Source organism: Mauremys reevesii, linkage group 22 (assembly GCF_016161935.1).
Source record: "Mauremys reevesii isolate NIE-2019 linkage group 22, ASM1616193v1, whole genome shotgun sequence".
Taxonomy (NCBI): Eukaryota; Metazoa; Chordata; order Testudines; family Geoemydidae; genus Mauremys; species Mauremys reevesii.
The window spans coordinates 3460584-3487768 of NC_052644.1; the positions used below are offsets into that span (position 1 = coordinate 3460584).

At 56.1% G+C, this 27185-nt stretch overlaps 1 protein-coding gene across 4 annotated transcripts in view; it reads left to right on the forward strand.

Moving 5' to 3' along the window:
- The window catches only part of PAK4 (p21 (RAC1) activated kinase 4), a 99993-nt gene extending 73178 nt beyond the window's left edge, over positions 1–26815 (forward strand). For 3 of the 4 annotated variants that reach the window (XM_039510719.1, XM_039510718.1, XM_039510716.1), the window contains exons 3-9: positions 12238–12933; positions 14060–14536; positions 16874–17007; positions 19319–19445; positions 22136–22261; positions 24409–24543; positions 26001–26815. In XM_039510719.1, the coding sequence (XP_039366653.1) occupies positions 12238–12933; positions 14060–14536; positions 16874–17007; positions 19319–19445; positions 22136–22261; positions 24409–24543; positions 26001–26156 (1851 nt within the window). In that variant the 3' untranslated portion in view covers positions 26157–26815. The remainder of the gene's footprint in view (positions 1–12237; positions 12934–14059; positions 14537–16873; positions 17008–19318; positions 19446–22135; positions 22262–24408; positions 24544–26000) is intronic. The other variant, XM_039510720.1, reaches the window with a different exon arrangement.
- Positions 26816–27185: the final 370 nt, after the last annotated feature.

A 27185-nucleotide genomic window follows, 5' to 3' on the forward strand; every position in this document is an offset into this window, starting at 1 on the left:
TTCTAAAAAGGTTAAAATGTATTACTGGCACCATGCGAAATCTTCAGTCAGAGTGAATCAGAGTAAATGAAGACTCGGCACAGCACTTCTGAAAGGTTGCCGACCCCTGGCCTGGATGTACTTAGCAAGATACTCTCCTGTCTAATGAAGTATTGATCCCGAGTGTTTTCCAGCCAGGCAGGCTGTGATCCCTTTTCCACAACACAAGCGATGCTCAGCTTGACTCTTTGGGGAAGGATTCAGTTGGGTCTCTTTGCAACCGCCAATATATCAGACCAGTCCTTTGATCTTCCTTCATAAACCAGGGACCGTCCTGCTGCGTTCCTTTCTCTAGATTCTGCTGTCTCTTGTGGATTTAGCAGTTTAGATTAGCTGGTGGCTTAATATGAAAATAGACTTGCATTGTGAGAGAGACAATGACTAGCCAGAGAGAGAAGCGTCTACTATCCCCTGCCTGAACAGAACCTGAGGCATTTCACTACCTGGTGACCAGCCTTTAACATCAAGGCTCTAAGAACGTAACTTTTAGAATATTTGTGTACACACTTTGCAATGGCTATGACAACCGGTGGGCTAACGGCTCTTGGTAGAGAGCTCGCGTGCCACCCTGGAGTGAATTGCTGTCCATATACTTGACCCAGGGGATGCCTGTCCAGAGGGGGACCGGTGTTTGCCCTGCATGAGTTACTGTGGCAACAGGGGAAGAAAAAACAGGGATTATGAGACACAAACAGGTTGAGCTGAGCTAGTTTTGTGGCGGAAGCGAAGATCTCACTATAAACCTATCCAAGTGCTGTGAGCTCTCACGCTCAGGGCAGGCGGTAGCAAGGTGTCTCCCAATGCTGGGTACCCGATGGATCACTTGATGATGATTCCCTGTTCTGTTCATTCCCTCTGGGGCACCTGGCGTTGGCCACCGTCGGCAGACAGGATACTGGGCTAGGTGGACCTTTGGTCTGACCCAGTCTGGCCGTTCTTGCATTCCTGCAGGGCTGGCCAGCCTCGTTCCCTCGGCTCGTCCAGTGAATAATGCTGTGGTGGAGCTGCTCCAAACGCTCTGCGAGTCTTCTGCTCGAGCGGCTTTTCCAACAGCTCTCAGCCTCCCAGCGCTGGCTCCACCCTAAGGGCTGAAAACGGGAGCTTGTTCTAGCCTGGCTCGTAGGTTTCTGTGTCTGCGTGAGGTCGAGTAGCAATGAACCTTCTTCCATCCGCTCAATCCTCCAAGCGCTTCGAGTGAGCCACAGACGCTGCGCAGGAATTGCACTGCCTGCGTTCAGCACCCGAGCGGAGTCCTGCTGCTGCTTTCTGTGTTACTGTGACACCTAGGAGACCTCCTCGGCGCTGTGCAAACAGAGCCAAAAGACAGTGCCTGCCCCAAGGAGCTTGCAATCTAAGGCAAGAGACAGACTGGGGAGCATGAGGAAACAATGAGACAGTCTTGGTCAGGATGACTGGCTATGGGCTCAGTGCTGGGACTGCTGGCTTGATGGATTTGCATCACCGTCGCTGCTTTCCAATAGCTTTCAGGGCCCGCCTCTCCCGCTGCCCTCCCCGCGAGTGCAGGTTGCTCAGCACATGGCAGGGTCAGGCCCGTGGAGACGGACTGTGAAGCGAGCTCTGGTATAATCCCTCGCCCGGGTGTCACGGGCTGAGACCTAAGGTAGGGCGGGCGCCTCTCCCTGCTGGGGAGGATCCGTACGGAATCTGTGCCGGCAAACCAGAACCCGAAGGGCAAGCGGGATCTCTTTCCACACATAGGTGCCGACTCCATGGGTGCTCCGGGGCTGGAGCACCCACGGGGAAAAATTGGTGGGTGCTCTGCACCCACTGGCAGCTCGTCTGCCCCAACTCGCCTCCGCCTCCTCCCCTGAGTGTGCTGTCGGGTCCTGCTTCTCCCCGCTCCCTCCCAGCGCTTGTGCCGCGAAACAGCTGTTTCACGCGGCAAGCCTAGGAAGCGGGGGGAGAAGGGAGAACGCGTTGTGCTTGCGGGAGGAGGCGGGGCTGGGGCGGGGATTTGGGGACAGGTCCAATAGGGGCAGGGGGGTGGAGTTAGGGCAGGGACTTTGGGGAAGGGGTGGAGTCGGGGCAGGCATGGGAGCACCCACCAGCGCAGAAGAAAGTTGGTGCCTGTGTTTTCACACACGCTCAGCTGGACGCTTGCAGCACTGGCTGAGCCAGCACTGGGAACTGCGGAGCCAGGGCTGTGACCGAGGGGAGGGAGGGGATTCACCTGTTGAGGAAACAGTCTCCCTAGGGGAATCAATTGCAGAGACGGGTAGAGGGAGAATTGGTTGGACTGGGGAATTACTTGATCCCCTTCCACACCACACACACACCGGTACTAATATGCGCCAGAGCCTTCTACCTGCTCTGATCTGCTGAGCTCAGCAGCATGGGAATCCGGTGTTTGCCCTGCATGAGTTACTGTGGCAACAGGGGAAGAAAAAGCCGGGATTATGAGACACAAACAGGTTGAGCTGAGCTAGTTTTGTGCCGGAAGCGAAGATCTTTCCCTCCTCCCCTTCATTTAATGGGACTGGGTGGAAAATGGGAGTTGCAGGAGCCTGCCTTTCACTGAAATCCCTTCTCGGCTTTACAGGGGGGCCCCTCCTCCCTGGGGTTAGCAGTGATCCCACCTCCTCAATAGCATTGGAACATGATCTCTTTGTCCCCGGTTCAGCAGCCCCGACCTGGAGGGTCGTCTGTGATTCCTGCCCTGCTAACCTGCTGCTTAAATCAAGGAAAGTGGCCCGCGGTCTCCTAAAAAGGTAGCCGGTGGCTACCCCTTCTCTGTAACTGCGTGGACAGCGGTGCTCAGTGGGAGCTTGTTACGCAGCCCCAGCCAACGAGTAACGCAGGTCGGGCTAGCGCCAAGTACCAGCCGCTCTGGGTGCGAGCGTTTCATTAGGGCTACGCCGCAGGCCTGTATACGTGCCAGCGGGGTGCTCCTGACGAGTTCTGAATAGGGCCCTCAACCAGCACTGAAGCTGGTGCCACTCGGCACAGGGATTCGAAAGGGGAAAGCAACAGGCGACCCATGGACCTGTGTGTCACCGAGCTCCGTTCCCACAAGCCCGCGGGAGCGCTGAGGGGGGAGGGTGGGCAGTGGCTGTGCGGTGTTGGGCTCCACCAGCCAAGCCCGTCTCCTCCTCCTGCCTCTCTCAGCAGCAGACCCCGCAGGGTGGGAGGAGAGGAATAGATCTATTGCAGAGCACCTCGCTACGGGGGTGTGGCACAGGGGAGGGAGCTGTGGGACTCTTTCTGTCCGCAGGAGCATTGTCTTTCCGCTCCAGGCGCCTTTGGAAATCCAGTTAAAACCTCACCCCCTGTGGAGCCCAGGTTTGCAAAAACATGCCCGGGTCAGTGGGGGGCTAATGGTTTTTGTGGGTGCCCAACCAGAAGTTTAGTTTACACTTAAAACATATATTGGCCTAGCAACACCAGGCAGGTGCTCAACACTGCTGGAAAATGAGGGCCCTTTCACAGAGGCCCCAAATCCCTATTTACTTTAAAATTGTCTCTTGACAAGGGTCTCAGCAAAACCCTTGGATCAGTCCGATGTTTCTCTTACATCGTTGGGTCCTCTCCACCCCGTCCCCTTTCTCCTGCACCAGGCTGTGGGTGGCTTTCGTTTGTGGGCTGCAGGCATGAAAGCTCTGCCCTCCTTCATCTGCTGCCGACCGAGCTAAAAATAAAGCCCCGTCCCAGACAGAAGAGGAAATAGCCTTGTTCTTTTTGGGTTGCAGAGGCTGCTCCATCTTGTAATTTTTGCAAAGAAAATTGCCAGTTACCATGCAGGAAGAGCGTTTTTCGTGGCACCCTGGGCTTCTTTCCAAGGCAACGGAGAGCCGCATGGAAAGCGGTGGGCATGGCTGCCATATCTTGGTGGCTCTGTGGACTTGGGGAGCACTGTGAATCTGCCCCCGCTGAGATCTCTGCAGCCTCCTGGTCTGCTACGGCAGACCAGGGAAGCCCACCATAGATCACTGCTTTTCCCCAGTTTGACTGTGTCAGGCTCTGATCGCACGTGCTAAGCGAAGGCCTGCTGGGCCCGCAGCACGGGGACGGGAGACCTCCAAGGAAGCTGACCCTAGGGATTGCAGGAAGTAGCATCAGTGCTTAAGGGAGCGACCTGTGGGAGTGTAATAGTAGCTGGGGCTCCCCCCTCTGGCTTGGTGCTGACCCCAGTGGCTCGGAAGAGTCTTAGAGTTTTTTTAATGTATTATTTATATTGTCACAGAGCTCCGGCATGGGCCAGGCACGAAATGGCTCTTAGACCGAACATTTGGGCGGTGTTATGCAGTTCTCCCACCCCAGGGTGGCTGCATTTCAGTGGTGGGTGAGGCACAAAGGATTGGGGACCAAAAGAGGATTGGGCCAAAAGAAATCTGATGAGGTTCAACAAGGACAAGTGCAGAGTCCTGCACTTACGAAGGAAGAATCCCCTGCACTACTACAGACTAGGGACCGAACGGCTAGGCAGCAGTTCTGCAGAAAAGGACCTGGGGGTTACAGTGGATGAGAAGCTGGATATGAGTCAGCAGTGTGCCCTTGTTGCCAAGTAATGGGCCAGTGACTTGACCAAGGCCGAGCAGTGGGTCAGTGGCAGAGCTAGCACTAGAATTCAGCTCTCCTGTTTCTGTTCCTGCAGTCTGATCCCTAGATATGCTGCTGCCATATTCCCTTATAGGGCTGGGATTTGCAACTTTCTTAAGTCTGTGACCAACAAATTAGCCAGAAACTTCTCCTGTGAGACCCACCATGTCCCACAATCCCTTGTACCCACAACGCTTTGTGGGATTTGGGTCACAGTATGACTTTTGGGTGTGGTGGAAGGGCAAGGTGGGGACTTTGTGTTTTTTTTCTCTTGCTGTAGCCCAGTATAACACGGTGAGATGGCCTGTTTTAGGACCCTGCCTTGGAATGCCAGGGTTCTTCTGCCAAGTTACCTTAATGTCAGGTGCTAAACACTTCGTGAAGATGCCGGGGGTCTTGTTAGCTCCGGCCTAGGATATCAGTGGGTTGGTGAGTCCCTCTCTGAGACAGAGGGAACTAAGGGCAGGAACGTGGGAGTCTGGCAGGGAAAACCCTTGGAACAGCAGACCTTTAGGGAGGTTGCCTTTGTTAAAGATCAAGGCAAACTCCCTATAGGGGCTGAGTTTGGAGCAGGGTGTCTGTGCACGCTCAGCTCGGAGCAGCGTGGGAACTCCGCCTGCTCACACTTCGCTACAAATTCCCTTTTTCTGCCTCCTTTCTAGTTCTCGCCCTGCGCCCTGCTGTATTCCTGCTTTGGGTCACACATGTCTGCCAGAGCTGTATTCCTGTGCTGACAGTCCAGGCCGCAGACCTAACCATGCACTTGTCTATCATGCCACTTTCAGCAGCTTTGTCAGCAGCTGTACGAAAGGCTGCCCTTCAGCTGGGATGGGGCGTCCAGAAACCCAATACCAGCCAGCAGAAGCCCAAATTCTATTCCCGAGCCCACTAAGCCAGTCTGGTTGGAGCATCGATTTCCTCTGCCTCACCCCTGCTTTCCAGTGGTGCACATTTTCCATGTGCACCAGCAGAAAGCTCTGGTGCTGGTATTATGCGCGTACCCCTCCTCTGCTGGCTTAGAGGAGTGTGCATCCTCTTAACGAGGTGTGTGTGGGGGGGCAGTGACGTGCCCAAGGTTACGCCATTTTCAGCTTGGAAACTCGCGAGTCAGTGGCAGAAGGGGGTTAGGTCTTGGGAGTCCAGATTCCCAGTACTTTCTGCGTAACCTCTGGGTCTTCCACCCACAGTGTTGCTGGTTTATATTCTCACGGAGCCACATGAAAACTGGCTGCATTGTATGTACAGGGTCACACGGCGTCTCGGTTTGGCTCTCATTCAACTAGGCCTCTGGGTTTCCTCTGAACTTCTGGATTAGGTGTGAAGGGGCTTGGAATGCATTTGGTGATTTGCATTGAGCCGTCTCCCCCAAGAGGAATCATAGAATATCAGGGTTGGAAGGGACCTCAGGAGGTATCTAGTCCAACCCCCTGCTCAAAGCAGGGCCAATCCCCAGACAGATTTTTGCCCCAGATCCCTAAGTGGCCCCCTCAAGGATTGAACTCACAACCCTGGGTTTAGCAGGCCAATGCTCAAACCACTGAGCTATGCCTCCCCCCAAACGGAGGGAGAGCCTGCCCACATGAGGAAGCTGGGTGGATTTGTAGGCGCTGAAGAGTTGGATTCGGGGTAGCTTATGGGCTTGTTGATAAATACACTTGGGTATTGTTTGCTGGCAGAGTTCAACCTGCTCCGTTCCCGCGTGGGATGTGGTGAGGCTGGCTCTGATGTAGTGGCCGATTGCTGACTATCTGTGGCCTCTGTTGCCTGCCTTCATGTACGAAGCAACCGCCTCACTCCCATCCTCAAAGAGCTCCCCACCCCGCAACTCCCCTTTGGCGTCGGATCCGGTGGGAAATTGCCATCCTTGGGTGTTCATAAAGTCCACCATGGACCTGCTCCAGTGCATCGTCGCTCATAGCCTCCCCTCTCTGCCCCTCCGTGCAGTCTCCCTGCTGGGGTACGGGAGAGCCTTCTCTGCAGCATCTGTGGATCGGCTTCCCTGGACTCATCCTCTGCCTCACTTACTCCATCCTGTTTGAAATCTGTTGGAAGCCTGTTAGCTCTGATTCCCCTCTGGCTTAAACTGGTGTTAATTGATAGTAACGCCTTGATTTCATTAGAGGTGCACTGGCTGCTTACTCCTGTGAGTGGAGAGTTAGGGGAGTCCTGCTGATGTTTGCAGTTCAGTGATAGCCCCCCTCTGGCCTTATAGTCTGAGATCAACTTGGCTGACCTCCCAAGCCAGAGACCTGCCCCAAATAATTCATGTTTGAACTGGAGCAGATCTCTTAGAAAAACAGCCATGATGGAGAGTCCACCACAAGCCTTGGTAAACTGTTCCAGTGGTTAACTACCCTCTCTGTTAAAAAATGTGCATCTCATTTCTGAGCTGAATTTCTCGCTTCAACTCCGAGCCACTGGATCTTATTTAGACCTTTGTCTGCAAGACTGAAGACCCCATTATCCATTTTTTGTCTCCCATATGTAGGTACGTGTAGCTTGTGATCATGTCATTCCTTATCCTTTGTTAAGCTAACGAGATTGAGAGCCGGGAGTCTCACTACAAGGCCGGTTTTCCAGTCCTTGAAATCATTCTTGTGGCTTTTTGGCCCTCTTCAGTCTATTAATGTCCTTCTTGAATTGTGGATGCCTGAACACACACTCCAGCAGCAGTCACACCAGGCCCACATACAGAGCTCCTGTAACTTCCCTGCTCCGGCTTGAGATTCCTCTTTCTACATCCCTTTTGGCCACGTTATCACCCTAGGAGCTCATGTGCAGCCAGTTATCCGCCGTGTCCTCCAAGTCTAGTCCGCTGATGCTAGTGGGATTCATCATCATGGCATGTCCCAGAGGGCCAGAGTCGTCTCATTGCAAATCAGGCACCCCCCTGGTTCGATCTCCAAGTAGGACCGTAAGGCGGCCTGACTGTCAGTTTGTCCATCGTTGGCAGTCTTATCTGAAGCGTTTGGTGCCCGTGTAACCGCTGGCCTCGTGGTGGCATTCCTCTGTAAACCAGCTCTGGAATGCCTCGGCTTCCATCCTGATCTGTCCGAACCAAGAGCGCCGGTGAAACTGAACCAGTGTTGCTGGAAGTTGCGGGGTTTGGCTGTGGGTATCCTCGTTGCTAATCTTGTCCTGGCACTTACCGTGGAGCGACAACGTCAATCCGGCGTTCCTCGGCTTTCCTCAGTGCCCACGGTTCACTGCCGTGCGATAGGGTTGGCATAACTGTGTGCGGTTCTGTAGGTCTGTGGCTTTGCAGCTCGGTATCAGTGTCCCCACAGAGGCTGCTGACGGGCATGAAACATGACAGCAGCTGCTGCTCCTACATGAGCCTTCTCCACCAGTGCCATCGGGTATTGATGCTGTCGGAGGCTTGCTGGTAATCGTTAATATACAACACCATAAATGTCTGGCCTGCTGGGCCAGACGGATAATGGGTCTCTTCCCCGCAGGGCCTTTGAGCAGAAGGCATTGGTGCAGGCAGAGTAGAATGTAGCTATTGAGAACCTGTTCAGCCGTTTGAGGTTGGCCAGGGAAGGCCTACTTGAGACGGGGCAAAGGGCCAGGCGTTTGGTCAGACTCGACTCTGTTCTTCATCGCCAGGGACCTCCTCTGAACCTTTCACCTCTGTTCCCCCAGCTGCCCACCAGACTGGGATCCGTCTGTTCACAGCGCAGCCCACAGCCCTTGGTCAAATCTCCTTGCTGTAGTGAAAGAGTCTTCCTAGGCCCGCGGAAACTTGAGGGGCAGGTTCTTCTTGCATCTGCATCCAAAGCCGCTTTCCCTGGCAGTGTGGGACTCGAGCTTCTGCAGACTGGGTTGCTTGGATGAGATTCAGCTGCTCTGGCCAGATTCTTTCCTGTCGGCCACTAGGCAACCGTGCGCTCTGCGTGAAGGACGCTACACGGTATAAATCTGTGGGCTGTGCAAGCAGAGGCTTGGCGCAAACTCCTGCGTATTGATCTGGCTGGGGAGCAGCTTTGAGGATGGCCTGCAGTACTCTGGGGGTGCTGGCGACCGCGGGGCGGGGGACGGGAGGCGGATTGCCGCATTGCACTGCCATAGGGGCTTAAAAATAAACCCCGTTGTCATTCCGTGTGTGACGCCGCCCCCATAAATTACCCAGTGCTGTCAATCACCCTCCCCCGTCCCCACCCCAGTCGCTGAAAGCAGGGCTGGGGGAGGAGAGGGCAGCCGGGAGCTGCCTGGGAGGGCCGTGGAGAGGACTGCAGCAGTGTGCAGTGAAGGCAGGAGCAGAAGGAGGGAGCAGGCACCTTTGCAGGACATGACTCCACCACGCTGATCCGTTCCTTAAGTGCCTTTTGGATTCCGAGGCTATATAACCACTTGACTGGGGTCCTGGGGATATGATCTATGTTACTAGAACTTAGAACCTCTCCCGTAACTTTGCTGCCTGTTCCCCACCATAGCAGAGGCAGGTACGGCCAGGAGACTTGCAAGAAAAGACCGGACAATCTACAAATAGTCTCAATTTCTTTTGTGCCTCCTGCTTTGAGGTGGCACCTTCTTACGTTTCTGGAGACCAGCGGATCATCGCGGCCTGGGTCCGCCACTGGGTGTGGGACACTGATCTTCCAGATATCTAGATTCACAAGGGAAGAAAGTCCTAGGTGACTGGATAGAGCAGGGTCTGCGGTTGGACTCTCAAATATTCCTGGATTGAGGAGGAAGTGGTTAAAAGTCAGGACACCTGCGTTCTATTCCCTGGGTGCCCTTGGGCAAGTCTCATAATCTCGCTGTGCCTCACTTCCTAATCTAGAAAAAGGAGCGTCTGGCCTCAAAGCCTGTCCTGTTTGAAAGGCTTTCCCGGGAGTTATCAGCACCAAGTGGGCTCGCACGTATGTTACAAGTGCAACAGTCACTGCATGAATTTCCAGTGATCCCAGAGGCCCTGGCACGGGCAGGTTTCTAGAGGACATGGGCCTCGAAGCATTAAACGGCCTAAATATATTCCACCCCTCCTCTGACCTCTCTTAAATGGAGTTCGAGGCTTCCAACCAGTACCGGGGAGAAGGCAGAGTCCTGTGGAGAGCCTGCTGCAGCTGGATGTCGGCCAGCCTTCCCCTGGGAGAGAGAGCTGCTGCTGCCTCTGCACATTTTGTTAATAGGCATGTTTGTGGCTAAACAAACGCCTCTCCCCGCCAAGGCCATCAAATAAAATCCCCAGAGTCTGCTGGGGCTCCAGCCCTGAGGCGGAGCGGCCCTCGGATCTTCCCTGATGAGTTGGGGGTTTCTCTGGCGAGACTTATTCTGGCAGAAGGCCCGTTGGCCTCGCTGGGGAGTCTTGCCCCGCAGACTCAGGCCTTGTGTTGGGCAGCGTGTCTTCCTGTGTGCATGCAGGGTTTCGTGCGGTACACAGATGGGGTGGGGGGCAGGGGCGTAGGCCAGGAGGAAGGGAGTTGTGTCCTTAGCTGAGACTTCAAATGGGAAGGCGAGGCGGAGAGATACAGGAAGGCCGCTCCTGGTAGCGGCTGCTGCAAGGAAGACGACTCTTGTGGCGAGGGGTTGGACCGCCTGGGGCTGGTGAAGCCGCTGCCTGTAGGAAGCAGAGTTGGAGACGGGCAGAGAGAAGGCTGAGCTGGAGCTTTGCAGAGGCGGGAGAGCAGCTTGGCACAGGGCAGCCCAGGGAGTTGGCTGCGGAGGCGTTTTGTGCTCCCTGGGACACAGGAGAGTGAAGAAGTGTAAACAAGCCACGGGAGGGAGGGGCGAGGCTCCCTGCAGAGCAGCTGAAAACCCAATTGCTGGGAGGCTTTTATAATCCGTGATCCCAGGAATTTCTGGCCATGGGGCGGCTGGTGACTACAGTGCAAAGTGACTCTGCTTCTGGCTTGTAGAAGCCATTCTTCACATTCCTCTTCCCTCGGAGGGTCATCCAGGGCTTGACAAATAGCTTCTCAGCACCCCTCTTTAACGAGCGGAGAGTGTCCCCATCCTGTAACCCAGCTCTCACACGGGGCTAGGGTGACAGTCCCGATTTTTGGGTCTTTCCTATATAAGCTCCTATTATTCCCCCCCCCCCCCCAAGTCTCCCCCATCCCCCGTCCCGATTTTTCACACTTGCTGTCTGGTCACTGTACACGGGCCACGCCGAGGCTCTGACTCCAGTCCCCTGCTCTAGCCACTAGCAGAGCCGACATCTCAGCACGCCAGGCTGAGGCACAGTTGACAAGCAGGGATGCAAGTGCTCTGCTCCAGCTTCTGCATGACGCTTCAGCTCCTCTCCCGCATAGGAGCGGCTGCTGATTGCAAGCCCTCGAAGCTGGCGGTGTGGTTCGGGCACCAGATGAGCCGTTGTGGAGACGGTTCTGACCTGAGCTCGAACGCGGCTGGCGGTTGCATTAACGCTGTCTCCATTACAGACCCTGCTCGCCTCTTTGGCCCCGTGGATGGCGTTTCTCTCCCCTCTCCCTCTCCCTTTCCCTAACTAGCTTCCTGGCGGGGGTCCTAGTGTTGCCAGGACGGGTCCCTCTGCTGCAGCCACTAGCAGGATGGCTTTGTTTGGGATGACCTCGTGCCTGCACTGCTGTGTTGTTTCTGTTTCCCTATCACCTGCAGCCCTGTTGTGCTAGACACCTCACGCAGAAGTATCTGCAGCCCCTGCCACACATTGCGTACGGACCCAGTGATCTTTTCTCCTTTCTGCTGTAAAAGGTCGGGGCTCTGTCCTGCTTCCTCCCACAAGCCTGCTATCACATTACCCCTCTGCTGCTGCACCGCGATCCAGCCCCGCAGCACAGCTCTGCCACGCCCTAGAGCGGGGCAACCAAATGGCCCTTGGTCTGAGTTACATGGTGCCTGTGGGTTGTTTTGGTGACGTTTTCGATGGGCACCGTCCCAGTTCGTTTTGTCAGCAACCTACAAACACGCTCCGGTCGGGCCGAGGCGCAGGCTGCGGTTTTGTAATTGCTGCGTGTCCCTGCGTGATCAGACAGGCGAGCGAGCCCTTCCGTTTCGTAACTGCACAAAGCCGCAGCCCATGCAAAGCGTCTGCCTCTCCTGGCTGGAGTCGGTAAGACAGGGCAGCCAGGTGAGAAGGGGAGGACGGTGCCATCATCAGACTCAGCTGGAGGTGGGGAAAAGTCACGTCCTGCATAAAGGGACAGAGATGACGCCGTTTAGATAAAACACGTTCCCATAGGAGGTGGGGTTGGGAGTGTTAAACTCCTCAGGCTTTTCTAACCTGCAGAGAAAAGACATCAAGGAAAGATGTAAAATCCCCCAGCCTAGTGACTGACTGGCTTGGAGGCCGGCTCTGATCTGTCCCAGGTTAGCAGCGAGCTCTGCGGTGACTCCTGCCTGAGATGAGCTGGTGGGGGATCTCCTCTCAGTCCGTAGCAGGCACCATACCCATTAGCAGCGCCTCTGCTGGCAGAGAGGCCAGGTGGATAGGACTGGAGACTGTGTGCAGGCTGGGAGGGTGTGGAGGCCTGTGCTTGCACTGGTAGGTGTTAAGAACCTGCCTCTTGGTTGTCCCTGTGGGTGTCGCTCCCAGTTGAGATGTGTGGCTGCCGCCAGGCGTGTCATGTTCACCACCAGATGTTTCATTTTCCTTTTTTTTTCTTTTCTGTGTGTCTGTTTTTTTTTCTTCCCCCCCATCCCATGTCCTGCGCGAAGACCATCGTGCGGGGAAACAAAACCGCTAAGGACGGCTCCCTGACCTGGCTGCTGGATGAGTTTGAGAACATGTCGGTGTCCCGCTCCAACTCGCTGCGCCGGGACAGCCCCCCCCTCCAGCCCCGCCGCGACCAGCTCTTCCACCAGAACGGCCTCAACGAGGGGCCGGCCAAAGCCCAGCCCGTCGAGGACAGGAATAAGGACCACAGAGAGAGGACTCGCCATGAGGCCAGGAACGAGCTGGATCGGGACAGGGAGAGGAACCGGGACAGGGAGGAGAACCGGGCCCACCCACAGCAGCCCCGAGGGCAGGAGCCCGGCAGCAAATCCACCAAGCACCCTGGCGGCAGGCCGCCCCCTCCTGAGTACCACAAGCCCTCTAAGGAGGGCAGGCCCAGAGCCCATGACCGGGATGGCAGGCGGGACTGCCCGGCGGAGAGGGACTACAGCCAGCCGGCCGACCGCGTGGTCAGGAGGGATCGCAACGACGCCTCCGACAAGAGACCCAAGTCCACGTACACCGGGGAGAAAAGCCCGCAGTCCCCGCGGGACAAACGCCCGCTCTCCGGGCCCAATATCCGGACTCCAAACATCCCCGTCTCCGAAGGGGTGATGAAGACAGCTCAGCAGACCGGCCGGCCTTTTAATACGTACCCACGAGCTGAGACTGACCCTGTCAGGGGCACAGGTTCTCAGGTAAAAGTTCCCGCACCCCTCGGGCCGTGATCCTGACTATCCGGCAGCTAAGGCTGAGCCGTGTTCACGCTCGGTTCACTCCCAACCTGCCAGCAGTGCCCCCAAAGCAGATGCACCCCCCCTCCTTTGCTTCAGGAGTTAATCCTCCGCTAAGGGGCTTCTTCCATAAGGCATGTCCGCTCTTGATGGATTTAAGGCGTATCGAACCAGGTGTTTCTGGCAGGCTGCTGGCGTGGGTGGCGGGATGGTTTGGTGGCCACCTTCCTGCTTGTCTGGGCGCTTCTGTGCATTGTCTAGCGTGCAGCGAAGATGGTTCGTTCCTCTCGAACAGCTGCATGCCCTGCGGCCGATGCTGCCTCCTGCAGGAGCCGGTTCCCTGGACCACTGCCTCTGAGCCCTATAGCAAGCTGATGCCACCGCTACACTGTTCTCCTTCAGCGGCTGCATGCTCTGCATCACCACTGCCTTGGCTCTCTGTCCTCCTCTAGCAAGCCTGGCACTGCCGCACCGCGCTGTCATCCGGACGCAGCTTTGCTCCCTGCACTGTCTCCTGGAACAGCACCTGTCTCCTCTACACGTGCTGCGTTCTCGGTAGCTCTCCCGCACTGCGCTCCTGCACCTTTCCTGCGGCCGCCGCGCTCCCCGTAGCAATCCTGCACCACCGCTGCTCTGTCCTCCCGGCTGCAGCGCCGCGCTGTGCGTTAGGAATGCTGACAGATGCTTGAGGCCTCTCTCGCAAGGCCATGTCCAGTAGAACCACCTGTAGATGCTGTCTGGATGTCTGGTTCTCTTTTTCCTTTCCTCGTACCTATTTCCTCTCCCCACAGCCATCCCAGTGCAGTTCTCTCGCTCTGTCTCTCTCGTGCAGCAATAGGTAAACTCTCCTCTCTAATCACTGCTGTCTCTCTTCAGACCCTGTCTCAGCAGCGCTTCTCTGGGAACCCCCTGGGAGGATGCCACACTGACCTCCTTTTCCTCTTCCTCCCTGTACCCTGTTGGCAGGGAAGATTTCAGAGCGGGAACGAAGGCAGTCGGCGGGCGGAGAGCCTGGGTGCGTCTCCCGGCCCCTCTGTTCTAGGTTCAGCTGCTGATGGGCTGTTTCTTTTTCCTCTCTCTCTCCTTCCAGGCAGAGCCCAGGTCTGCGAGGCCCCAGGAAATGACGTCCAACGGGCCAGTAAGCGGGAGCAGTAGCTCCTCCAGGGTCCACCAGCCAGGCCAGCCGAGGTCCAAAAACCCAGAGCCGCCCCACCCGGGAATCTCCCCACACGCATCAGAGCCCCACTTAACTCGCATCCCCCAGCCAACTCCCCAGCCATCTTATTCTCAGCAGCAGCCGCCGCCGCCGCCTCCCCCCACGGCCTCCCAGCAGCCCCGCTCCCCGCAGCGCGAGCCCCAGCGGGTCTCCCACGAACAGTTCCGAGCCGCCCTGCAGATGGTGGTCGACCCGGGCGACCCCCGGACCTACCTGGACAACTTCATTAAAATCGGCGAAGGCTCCACGGGCATCGTCTGCATCGCCACGGTCAAGAGCACGGGGAAGCTGGTGGCCGTGAAGAAGATGGACCTGCGGAAGCAGCAAAGACGCGAGCTGCTGTTCAATGAGGTAAGTGGCATATGTAACCCACGGGAGCTTCTCCACACCTAGGTGGGAGCCCCACTGCTTCAGAGCCCAGCCTTCCGGACAGGCGGCGGCGGGGACCGCAGTCCCCTTCGGTGGGTCGCAGGCTTGGAATCCTAAAGGAGAGCAGGCCGTTGGGCCAGGCTTTGAGGCAGCGCTGACGCCAGGTGAGCTCTGTGTTCACCTGGAGGCCAGGAGCGCACCAGGCACTTGACAGCACAGCTGGAAAAAGGCGGGGGGAGGGGGGGGATTTTCAAAAGCGCTTGCGTGCCAAATTGAGAAGCGGCGTGGGATCAGCTTGGCAGTTCTGTTCTAGGGAGGGTCTCGTCCGGCGCTCATCTCCGTAGAGTCTGAGCGCCTTCCAGACCTGCCTTAAGCAAAGTGACTGACATCTGTATGTTGGTTCTGTCATGCTGCCCCCTGGGTGGAAAGTCTGGATTGGGCGGGGGACGTTTTGGAACGTCCCGTACACACGTGCGCTGCTATTTGTTGGAGAAGGAATTCACCCTTCGTTCCTGAGGGAGTTCGTTCCGCAGTCTCAGGGCAGCCCCTGAAACGGCCTCGTCCCCCGGGCAGATGAGCTTTACCCTTATTGCAGAAACTTGTTCATGGTGCCAGAGGGGTGTCGCCGATGACCGCGATCTTCATCGCAGAGTTTTAGTCCGTCGTTTAGATACCCTGGGCCCAGGACATTGCGTGCCTTGAAGATAAAGGCAGAAAGGTCTTTGGCCAACTCAAGATGCAGACGGGCGTTCAGCAGGGTTTTCCGAAGCGCCTGAGCGAGTTAGGTGCCTGACCTGCTCAGATGATTTTGAAAAATCTCACTAGGCGCCCGTCTGCATCTTCAGGTGCATAAATTCCTTTACAGAGCCGGCCGATTCCCCCTGAAAGGTGACGAGACGAGACTCAGAAGTCAGTTCTGAAAATCGATGTAGGCTCCCCAGTTACAGAGGGTCCCTGCCCCGTTCTCCCCATGAGCTTCCAGTCTGACATTGGCTGTGATGCAAGGAGTTGGTGTGCCAGGCCTTAGCAAAGGTTACGGCCGTAAAGTCACCCAGTGGCAGGTTACGGGTACAGGCACTTCTTGTCCGTTCAGGATAACAGGCTGGCTTATGGCAGCAGTGGGGAGAAGACAAGGGCTCAGATAAACCTCCAGGCACTGGGAGGGCGAATTTAAAGGAGCAGGGAGCATCGTTTAGGATGATCCCAAGGGGATTAATTAGGAGGAATGGGATGCGGTTAAGCCATGGACTATTTAGGCTGAATCTCAGGAGATGCTTCCTAGCCTTGGACTCTGTTACCGCAGCTTCTCTTGCACTGTGGTTCCCACGGTACAGCCTGGTCCCGTGGCGATTGGCTCCTCTTTATTTCCAGCTGCGAAACCATACGGAGCTAAAAATGCATCAGGCGCAGCTAATATCACTTCTCTGCGTGAGCAACTGCAGCAGGTGCCATTGGGAAACAGGGTGGCCTTGACTGGAGGGGGGGTGAGGGACAGGGAATGGGAGGGGGCAGGAAGCCAGGAGGCCATGCTGTGAGGCGCTTTGGGAGCCCTGCTGTATGGAGCTGCAGAAATCGCCTCCCCTTGGGCAGCCCCATTGCCTGAATCTCTGTAATGTGGGCTGGAGAAAGCACCGCACAGTGCACCTCAGGGGACTGGAGCTGATCAGACAGGCCTGGTAATGCGGAGCTGTTAAGGGCCCTTGTTAACCCTGGGCCGTCTGTCTGACCCCGAGCTCCCCAAGTGCAGCCACCCGCTGCTTGAAGGTGCCGCGCGACGTTTCAGTTCGCTGCCTGGCAGAGCCCGTGCGCTCAGCACCAGCCCAAGCTAGCGTAGCGCGGGGGGAGGCAGGATCGATGCTGGCTGCTCGCTGGGCCCTCTCTGCCCTACCCCGGCTCAGCTGATGGGTTTGGATAGACGCTCCCCATGCGTGCCTAGCATGGGCTCGTTAGGGCAGGACCCCGTTAGCCTCGTTCCTCCCCAGTCGCCGAACCAGCAACGCCCAATCCTCCCCCAGTAGCACCTACTGTTACCTCTCCCTCTGGGACTTCCGGTGCCCACATGGCAAATGCCACAGGGATACAGTCTCCTTGTAGCGCGAGTGCCGCCCGAGCCGATCTCTAGCTAGGCCCTAGGGTGGCATTTCTGGTGGGGTGACCCCTGCCTTTTAGGGAACCACATTCAAGTCAGGTTTCTTTCCCCCTCCGTTCTGAAAAGGTTTTTCCTCTGCGCGTCGCGGAGCTGCGTCCTCGTTTGCACTGCCAGCCCCGTTCCTGCGCCGGCGCCGGCCGTAACGCCCCGCTCTGCACCCTGCTTTTCAGGTGGTGATTATGAGGGACTACCCGCACGAGAACGTGGTGGAGATGCACAACAGCTACCTGGTGGGGGACGAGCTGTGGGTGGTGATGGAGTTCCTGGAGGGCGGAGCGCTGACGGATATCGTAACGCACACCAGGTACGGCGGGGGTGGGAAATCCTGCCCTGGGGCCTCGCGCCGGGGCCAGCTGGCCCCCTCTGAAGCCAGGGCGGCAGCGGCGTGGAAGTCGTAGCTAGAAGAGGAGCACTAGGAATGCCATGGGGTGAGCGTGTGTGTCAGGCTCCAGGCCTGTGCCCGGCAGTGCCGACGCCAGGGAAGCCAGGCCGGATGGGTCTCAGTAGCTCCAGCTGAGGAGTGTGAAAAGCCGGAGGGCAGGAGAGGGGAGCCCTGGGAACAGGCAGCTCAGAAGGGAGATGGAGGTTAGGTTCTATTTGCGGGTGTCTCTCCACCGCAGGGTTAACTCGGGTGCTGCCCCAATTCTCACCCGAGTTCAGCGGTGCTGGAAACCCAGGCTAGCTGGCCCCTGCGGATCCGAGCGAGGCTTTCGTGCAGGCTGGTAACCTGCCCACCTTGCAGTGAGGCCGCAGGCTAAATCCCCGAGCACGGACAATCCTCCAGTGCCTACCCACAATCCTCTCTGTGCGCCCAGGACAGACACGTTCACTGGGAGAGAGGCCTAGAGCGACTCAGCTTCCTGCAGCATGAAGACCCATGGGATGTGCCCCCCGAAGCCCTAGCGACGCCCCTGGGGGGGAGCGCAGCACCTGAGACCTGAGTGTGGCTGCTTAGACCCGGGTGAAGCTAGCACGGGGACTGTATCGCTCTGCAGGGATGAGCCACCCAAAGAGACTAGCGGCAACCCCAGACAGGCTACATCTGCACTGCCCAGTCAGCCCGGATGGCTGGCCTGGCCCCCCTGGGCTGGCCCGGCCCGCGTGCGAGCAACCGCTCTGCAGGGCCCTACCCGAGTTACTGTCTGAGGACCCAGCCCATGGGTCTCTGGGAAATACTCCTGGTGTCTCAGCACAGTCCATGGTGGGAGAACTTGTCTGCCCTTCGGGGGAATTGTGGGACAGGCATTGGAGGGTTATCAGGGCTCCCGTGGTTTAGCCGTTGTCCTCACTTTAGAACAAGAACAAATGGGTATAAACTGGACACTAGGAAGTTTAGACTTGAAATTAGACAAAGGTTTCTAACCATCAGAGGAGTGAAGTTCTGGAACAGCCTTCCAAGGGGAGCAGTGGGGGCAAAAGACATATCTGGCTTTAAGACTAAGCTTGATAAGTTTATGGAGGGGATGGTATGATGGGATAGCCTAATTTTGGCAATTAATTTGGCAACTGATCTTTGATTGTCAGCAGGTAAGTATGCCCAGTGGTCTGTGATGGGATGTTAGATGGGGTGGGATCTGAGTTACTACAGAGAATTCTTTCCTGGGTGCTGGCTGGTGAGTCTTGCCCACATGCTCAGGGTTTAACTGATCGCCATATTTGGGGTCGGGAAGGAATTTTCCTCCAGGGCAGATTGACAGAGGCCCTGGAGGTTTTTCGCCTTCCTCTGCAGCATGGGGCATGGGTCACTTGCTGGAGGATTCTCTGCAGCTTGAGGTCTTCAAACCACAATTTGAGGACTTCAGTAACTCAGACATAGGTTAGGGGGTTGTTATAGAAGTGGGTGGATGAGATTGTGTGGCCTGCATTGTGCAGAAGGTCAGACTAGATGATCATAATGGTCCCTTCTGACCTTAAAGTCTATGAGTCTAGAGTGCATGGTTCCAGCCCAAGTTAAAGCACAGCCTAAAATCTAGGGACAGAACCCAGGAGTCCTGACTCCCCAACCCCCACTCGAGCTGGAGACAGAACCCAGCAGAGCTGACTCCCAGCCACGCTGCTGGGTCAGCTAGCTGGGCTTAAAACCCCTCCAAACCCAGGCCAGAGGTCTTCCTGTGCAGATGGTGGGCTAGAGCCCAGGTTCCGGATGTAGCATAGCTGGACCCCACAGGCGAGTCTGAGGGTGCAGGCACATCCTGTCCTAGAGCGGGGTGGGGACCCACCCACCGTGGGGCTGCAGAGTCGCTCTCTGAGTTGCTTTTCTGCCTGGCACCCCCTCCCCATTGTGCGTGGGTCTCCCTTGCTGGTCCGCAGTTCTCCGCGAGCCCATTGGGTTCAGGTAGTGATCATAGCTGGGAGTAGCTGCTAAAGGCAGGCTGGGACTTTCCGCCCCAGCTCTGCCAGACTCGCTGTGTGGCCGTGAACAAGTCCTTCCTCGGTTTCCCCAGTTACAAAGTGGTGATAATGCTTCCCCCACCTAGAGTGGGTCTGAGGTGAAACGAGAGCTGGCAAAGCACTTCCCGCCGGTCTGACGCCGGGTGCTACGCCAGGGCAGTTCCCTCTGTTACTGCAAAGCACCGGGAGGCTTGTCAGTGCTCTGAACCTTTCCCTGCTTCCAGGATGAACGAAGAGCAGATCGCCGCTGTCTGCCTGGCTGTCCTGAAAGCACTTTCTGTCCTCCACGCCCAGGGGGTCATCCACCGAGACATCAAGAGTGACTCCATCCTGCTCACCCACGATGGCAAGGTGAGAGAGAGAGAGAAACACACCCACACCCACACCCACACCCTCTACCTTCCTTAGCTGTTTTGGGGAGTCATTTTTGCACCACGTGGAGCTGGGTGAATCGGCCGTGCCCTCTCCTGTGGGGACAGCGACACCTAGGGGCGCATTTTGGTATCTCTGCAACCGATAAATTGCTGCGTAAAGATAACAAGGAGTCCGGTGGCACCTTAAAGACTAAAAGATTTATTTGGGCATAAGCTTTTGTGGGGAAAAAACCCACTTCTTCAGATGCATGGAGTGAAAATTACAGATGCAGGCATTATATACTGGCACGTGAAGAGAAGGGAGTTAGTTACCTTTCCAAGTGGAGAACCAGTGTTGACAAGGCCAATTCAGTCAGGGTGGATGTGATCCACTCCCAATAATTGATGAGGCGGTGTCAATACCGAGAGAGGGCAAATTGCTTTTGTAGTGAGCCAGCCCCTGTTCCTGCCCAAATTGATGGTGTTAAATTTGCACATGAATTGTAGCTCTGCAGTTACTCTTTGAAGTCTGTTTTTGAAGTTTTGGTTGTTCAAGGATGGCTACTTTTAAATCTGTTACTGAGTGTCCAGGGAGATTGAAGTGTTCTCCTACTGTCTGTTCCATTCCTGATGTCTGATTTGTGTCCATTTATTCTTTTGCGTAGAGACTGTCCGGTTTGGCCAATGTACATGGCAGAGGGGCATTGCTGGCACGTGATGGCATAGATCACATTAGTAGATGTGCAGGTGAATGAGCCCCTGATGGTCTGGTTCGTGTGGTTGGGTCCTCTGGTGGTGTCGCTAGAGTAGATATGGGGACAGAGTAGGCAGTGGGGTTTGTTACAGGAATGGGTTCCTGGGTTGGTGTTTCTGTGGTGTGGTGTGTAGTTGCTGGTGAGTATTTGCTTCAGATTGGGAGGCTGTCTGTAAGTGAGGACTGGCCTGTCTTCCAAGGTCTGTGAGTTATGGATCATTTTCCGGGATAGGTTGTAGATCGTTGATGTGCTGGAGAGGTTTTAGCTGGGGGCTGTATGTGATGGCCAGCGGTGTTCTGTTGTTTTCCTTGTTGGGCCTGTCCTGTAGTAGGTGACTTCTGGGTATTCTTCTGGCTCTGTCAGTCTGTTTCCTCACTTCACCAGGTGGGTATTATAGTTGTAAGAACGCTTGAGAGAGATCTTGTAGGTGTTTGCCTCTGTCTGAGGAATTGGAGCAAATGCGGTGGTATCTTAGGGCTTGGCTGTAGACAATGGATTGTGTGATGTGTCCCGTCATCACAGCACTGCCTACACTGGGGGTTAGGCTGGTATAATTGTGTCGCTCAGGGGTGTGGATTTCTCCAAATTCTCCTACTTTTTTTACAACCTCCTTTCCTATTGATGTAGAATATGCTTTTCCCAGTGTATGGGGAAGACGAGGGGAGCGGGCTGTGCAGGGGAAACCGTGAAATTGACTGGGCCCTGCGAACAAATGTGGGGAAAGAAGCGGCGTTTTCTCTAATCTGGTTCAATTACCATCCGTTTACACACGGTTGTAAAAAGTAGGTTAAAAAAACCCTTCAGATAGTGTAAGCTGATTGTGTCCCCTTTAAAGCAGAACAAAAAAAGCTTTTTTTCACATCTACATCTTCAGAGCGTTGCAGAAATGAGCTAAATCTCAGACTGGTAATGGAATATCCATGTTTTCTCTTTAAATAACCCTTCCTTTTTAAAATCAAGTTGTTTGTCTTTTTAATTTCCTACCAGGGCCCAAGTAATTGGCTCTTTTTCCCTTTGTGGCTCATGGCGAGGCTCTGTTCTAGGTCTTAACAGCATGGTTACAAGTCTCTAGTTCACCTTCTTTCAGAACCGAACCCAGCCCACGAGAGTTAGAAACGACTGTGCAATGAAACAAACCAGCCTCTGTTTCCATATGGCACGAGTCTTGGCCCGTCCATGCCTTTCTGGGCAGTCCATTCGATTCCCCAGGCTCCCCTTTGGATGCAAATCTGACTTCCTCACGAGCGAATCGTACGGAAGCGGCTTCAGTCCCTCATGCAGATTTGCATTTGGCGTGCTTTAAATAAAAAAAAAAGCCCGATTGATCTTTCCTTTGGCTCCATTTTCCATCTGACTATGCAAATCCGCCTCATTTCTCAGGGCGTTTGCCATCAGATGCCGTTCAATAGCAGGTTTTGAAATCTCAGTAACTCCCTGTGTCTCTTTTCCCCCCACCCTTCATCCAGAAGGCCCAAACCTATTATACCCTGGCTATTATGGATTCATTGCCTGCCAAGCTTGCTTTTGAATCCGAGCCATTTTGGAGTTATACCGATGTGAAAAGGGTGTTTTGTTTACACTGATAAACTCCTGTGAGGCTCTTACACTTCTGACTATGGGGATTGTAAATCTTGTACTTGGGAGATTCTGATCACAGCGGGTGGAGGCTGGGGCGGAATTATGTACTTAAAAACTAAACAACTTTGCCAACCAGAGTTGATCACTGAAATGCTGAGCAGCTTAGGCTGTTTTTAGAATTAAACTTTCTACTCCTCTATGTTGCTGCTTCACGGTTCTCAGTCAGTTGCATTTTTGGTGCCTCTTTCTCGGTGGGGTCAGGGATTGCTCTCCGTGCTGTTGCAGGCCGGTCTTGCAGCTGCCAGCCGTTGTCCCTGTGCTAACCCTCAACCCTCTTGCTTTCCTCTCTCCCCAGGTGAAGCTCTCTGATTTTGGGTTTTGCGCGCAAGTGAACAAAGAGGTCCCGCGGCGGAAGTCGCTGGTGGGAACCCCCTACTGGATGGCGCCAGAGCTCATCTCCCGACTACCTTACGGCCCAGAGGTAAGGCCAGAGGGGCAGGGCCCTAGGGTCCACGGGGGAAGTTCATCCTGGCCCCTTCCTGAGAAGGCTCATCAAAGGGAAGCCACTGCTAGAGAAGGGAGATGGGAGGGTAGCAATCCGGGGCGGCTCCAGGTACCGGGGCGGCAAGCCGTGGGGGGCGGCCTGCCAGTCGCCGTGAGGGCAGCCGTCAGGCTGCCTTCGGCGGCTTGCCTGCGGGAGGTCTGCTGGTCCCGTGGCTTTGGCTGCAGTTTGGTGGCAGGTACGCCAAGGGCACGGGACCAGCGGACCTCCCGCAGGCCATGCCGCCGAATCCACGTTCCCAGCAGATCTCCTGCAGATGTGCTGCCGAAAGCCGCCTACCCGCCGTGCTTGGGACGGCAAAATACATAGAGCCACCCCTGGTAGCAATGGAAAATGGAAATGACGGCATGTCAGGGAAACGAACAACCAGGGCCTTGGGCGATCCCTAGTTTAGTGCCTGGGTAATAAACTGGCACCTCATGCTTCCCCCCCCCCCTAAAATCGGGGATACAAACGGGGGCCTCGGCACAGCCAAGGGCGCTCTGATCCAGCTGTCGACCCTGCAGAGCGATGCATAGATGGTAAAACCCCAGCAATGCTAAACCCTAGAGGCTGCGGGATGGAAAGGCGGATGCAGGCTTTAGCTTCCCAGGCCGCAGAGCGGGGGAGCGAGTTCCCAGCAGCTCGTGTGGAATGAGCTGGCAGGAGTCAGTCCACATCCCACTGACGCTAACTGGTCCTTGGATCGGCAGCCCCGTGAGGACGCTGGTGGGTCACTGGGTCGCCCGTGGGGCAGAATTCGGTTTGTCTTGTTCTGTGATTTTGATGATGATTGTGGTTTGTGTGCATTTTTTCTAATTTTTGTAGACCAAAAGGTTCACAGTTGTGGGAGAGGTTCAGGAAAGCGGGGGAGGGGGGCAGTTAATTTTTTAACTACTGTAGAGGTTGAGATTCAAAAAGTTAAAGCTTTATAGCTATTAACCTGCAAACTGCCAGCATCACATGTCAAAAGCGACAGAGTAAATAACCTTCAACCAGACTCTCTCATACGTTCTCAAGCAGCATTTTCCTGACTTTGCCTGCCTGTAAATTTCAGTGATCATCTGTGGAAATGTTTTCCCTTGGTTTGTGCGTGTGCAGTGAAATTGACGGTTACACCCTAAAGGATGGGTGTGTTTTTTCTCTCCCTGTTCCCAAACCCTGGGGGCTTGTCTTGACTAGGAAAAGCTGATCCTGTAAGGCAGAGTTAAGTCAGGTGTGCTGACTAAGCCTGCTTGCAAGTCTATCACTTTTCCTAGGCAGGACAAACCCTGCAGAGGCTTCTTGTCTGGTGGCCAATTATTCCTGTAGCCGTGAAATCCGTCGTCTGCTCCTGGCACGTGTGTAGCGACAAAGGCCACTAGGTGGCGCTGTGTATAACTGCAAACTAGCAGGAAGTGCGTTTGGGTCCTAAAAAGGAAAGTGCTTATGCCGACAGGTGCGGACGCGGATCGTGGTCCCTGTCTTTGGAAGACTCACCCGCTTGCTTTCAATTCGTGGCATTCGTTCCTGTGCATCTTAGACGCGTCTGTGTAGTAATAAAGCACTAGACACGCTTACGTCCCTGCTAATCAAGGGGCAGACTGTGTGGGAGGATTCCTGCGGTGACAGATTTAGAAACACACCAGTCATCTGGTGTAGCAGGCGAGGCTCTGGGTTTCGATACCAGATGACTGGTTTTTCTAACATGCAGCTGCCGTCTCTGTCGGATCCAGACTCCAGGCTGCCTTGCCTGGGGGAGTGTGGCCTAATCGCTCTTTCAGTGAGGCCCTGTGGCGCTTTTCACCTCTGGCGAGGGTACCGGTCTTTCTGATTTAAATAGGACGCCGATGTGCTGCCCAGGGAGCATTGTCTAGCGACTTGAGCAGCATATTGGGCTGGGAGCGATTCCTGGACCGGGCACTTCCCCTCCGTGCTTCAGTTTCCCCTCCCTTTTGTCTGTTCAGGCCGTAAGCTCTGGGGGCAGCGACTGTCTGTCACTCTGCGTCTTGCAGTGCCCGGCGCAATGGGGCAGGTTCCCACCCATCATTCCATCGCCAGTCGCTGGCCCTTGGTGTCCCTTTCACCCATCTCTCCTCTCTTTGCAGGTGGATATCTGGTCCCTCGGCGTGATGGTGATCGAAATGGTGGATGGAGAGCCCCCTTATTTCAATGAGCCCCCCTTAAAGGCAATGAAGATGATCCGGGATAACCTGCCCCCCAAACTTAAAAATGTGCACAAGGTAATGAACGTGCTGGTCATCTCCTCCCCTCCCGAGTTAAGCAGGGTCAGGAACCTGGATGGGAGACCCACAGGTGTGGTCAGCTTCTGCAGCGCGAGGGGCTGGGTCTCCCTCAGATGGGCTTCCATGGGGGGCTGGGTATCCGCGCCAAGTGCTTTAGCAAGCTGGCCTGGTGAACTGGGTTCCTTTGTATTTGGGAGGAGGGGGACACACAGACACAGCCCCTGAGGACGTTGATGTTTCACGGCGACTCTCTCACATCCGGGGATGAGATGGTTGCAGATCCAGTCCCGTGTGCGAATGTGCCCCTGGTGGGAGTGGCAAGAACCTGAGGGAGGCCGATTCCCGGCTCTGCCACTGCGCTGCCGAATGACCCTGGGCAAGTCCCTTCCTTCCCTGTTAGATTTCATGAAGCTGTCGGTACAGGGTGGGTGTGGAACAAGATAATGGCAGGACCTGTGGATGTGTAGCAAACCCTCTGTCTGCATTGTGAGAGAATATGCAACTATGACGTTGTGAGGTCGCCATACACATCATGTACGGGATAGACGTGTGTGCTCGCACGCCTGCCGTTGGCTCTCCAAGTTAGAGCCTAGGTGAACCATTGCCGTGGCGTGACTCGGTTTCCCCTCCCACCTATTGTCCATTCTGAGCGCTTCGAGGCAGGGACTCCCTGTACGCACACAAGGGAGCATGATCTACCGAAGGGCTTCCCTTGGTCGTGGCCACAGCCGGGGGCTGAGCTCCACGGTTTTTGGCATGCTGAACCACGGAGGCTCCGCTTTCTCACGGTGATTGTGCTGCTTTTGCAGCGAGCGAGGCGTTAAGAGCAACCACCCGTTTTACAGACTCGCTTCCGGCCGGGGCGGGGAGAGCACCGTGCCCAGGAGAGCCGAGGCAGAGAGCTTTCTGCGTTGTTCTCCACCAGGGAACCCTGCCTCCATGTGCTCCGGCCCCTCTGAAGTGTGTGTGTGTGGGGGGGGGGCGCACGGATGCTATAAAACCCGAAGAGAGGAGTCACTTGTTAGCATGGGTCTCTGGTTGCGTGGGGGGACGGGGGGTGTCTTGTGTGCACTCGGGTTTGCTGTCTGGGGCTGGATTGCTCTGTGGGTAGAGAGGTGTCTTCCAGGATCTGTACCATGTCTGTGACTCATTGCCATGTGACTTCAGAGGCCAGATGACTTGGCACTTAAGGCCTGGGGTGAAATAGGGTGAGCTCAAGAGACCTGTGCCCGGGGGATGGAGGTTGTGCCAGTCCATAGCTCCACCCCCCCCTTCCCTTCCCCACCTCCAGCCCGTCCACTTCCTGCCTGCTGCAGGGTCCGGGTGGGTGGCCGACCCAGGGGAGCCTAGGGCTGATGTCATGCTCCTCCGGCAGTGGCTTCTCTAGCTCCCAGTGGCACTCGCTCTTCTCAGCCCCTGACTCATGGCTGCTCTTTCCTCCTCCTCCTCTGCAGGTTTCTCCTTCCCTCAAAGGATTCCTGGACCGCTTGCTGGTGAGAGACCCGGTCCAGCGAGCCTCCGCCACCGAACTCTTGAAACACCCCTTCCTGGCGAAGGCCGGGCCTCCTTCCAGCATCGTGCCGCTCATGCGGCAGAACCGGATGAGATGAGAGTGCCGGCTGCACCCGAGAGAGAGAGAGACGCGTACGCCGTCTGACCGCTCCCTACGCGGCCGCCCTGCCTCGGCCCCTGGCCCTCCGTTCTCCAGGGCGCTGCTGCCGTTCTCTTCGGCCGCCGCGGCAGGGACGGCGGCTCCCGACAGCCAGAGCAGCAGCAGGAGCGTCCGGCTCTCTCGGTCCCTCCGGGTTTCCGGCGACGGCCCGTTCCCGGCGGGGCCAGCGCTTCCGCTAACTGGATTTACAACTGTGCCACTACTGTCATGTCTGTGGCAGGAGCTCTCCTGCCCGTCGCACCATACTGCTGAGTGGAGGGGGGTGGGGGGCCCAGCTGGGGGTGGGGGGGGTAGGTTTTTTTAATGACTTTACAATTTCTGATCAAAACGGTAGTTTTTACACACACACAAAGCCGAGGCGGGGCCGGGAGCGACAGACACTAAGCAACTCAACACTGGAACGTCCAGCCACGGCTAGAAGCGGCTTTGCCTGGTCCTCTGGCTGCAGGCTCAATCTTCCCCAGGCCGGGCCAGGAGCGGTCGGGGTAGGTAGGAGCGGTTTTGTGTAGCTCCGTAGCACTTGGGTTTCTTCAGTAGGGTGGGCACCAGCGGCAGGGCCTCCTTCCCGGCGGGAGGGAGGATGCCTCTAGATGCAGCCGGGAAAGCAAACGGCTCCTGGTGCTGGGTTGTTGACAGCCCCAATGTCCCCCTGCCGTCTCCACCCCTGGTGCGTAACTGCTGAGATCAGCCCTGGTTGTGCTAGGTGCGGGGGCTCCACCACACTGTCCCTCGCAGGAGACTAGAGGCGGTTTCTGCAGGGTCTCCATGCTGCCCCCCCCCCCCCATGGCAGGCTCTTCCATGCTCGTTCTGCATTGAGGTCCAGACATGTGCTGCTGCTCGGTCCCTGGGATGGGGGGAGCAGTGACCCGGCCCCTGGCCTCTTTGCTTCACAGATTCTTTTCCATCCAAGTAGCCCAAAGTGCATGGCTCACCCGTCCCCCGGGGGCTCTAAAACGCAATCCACTC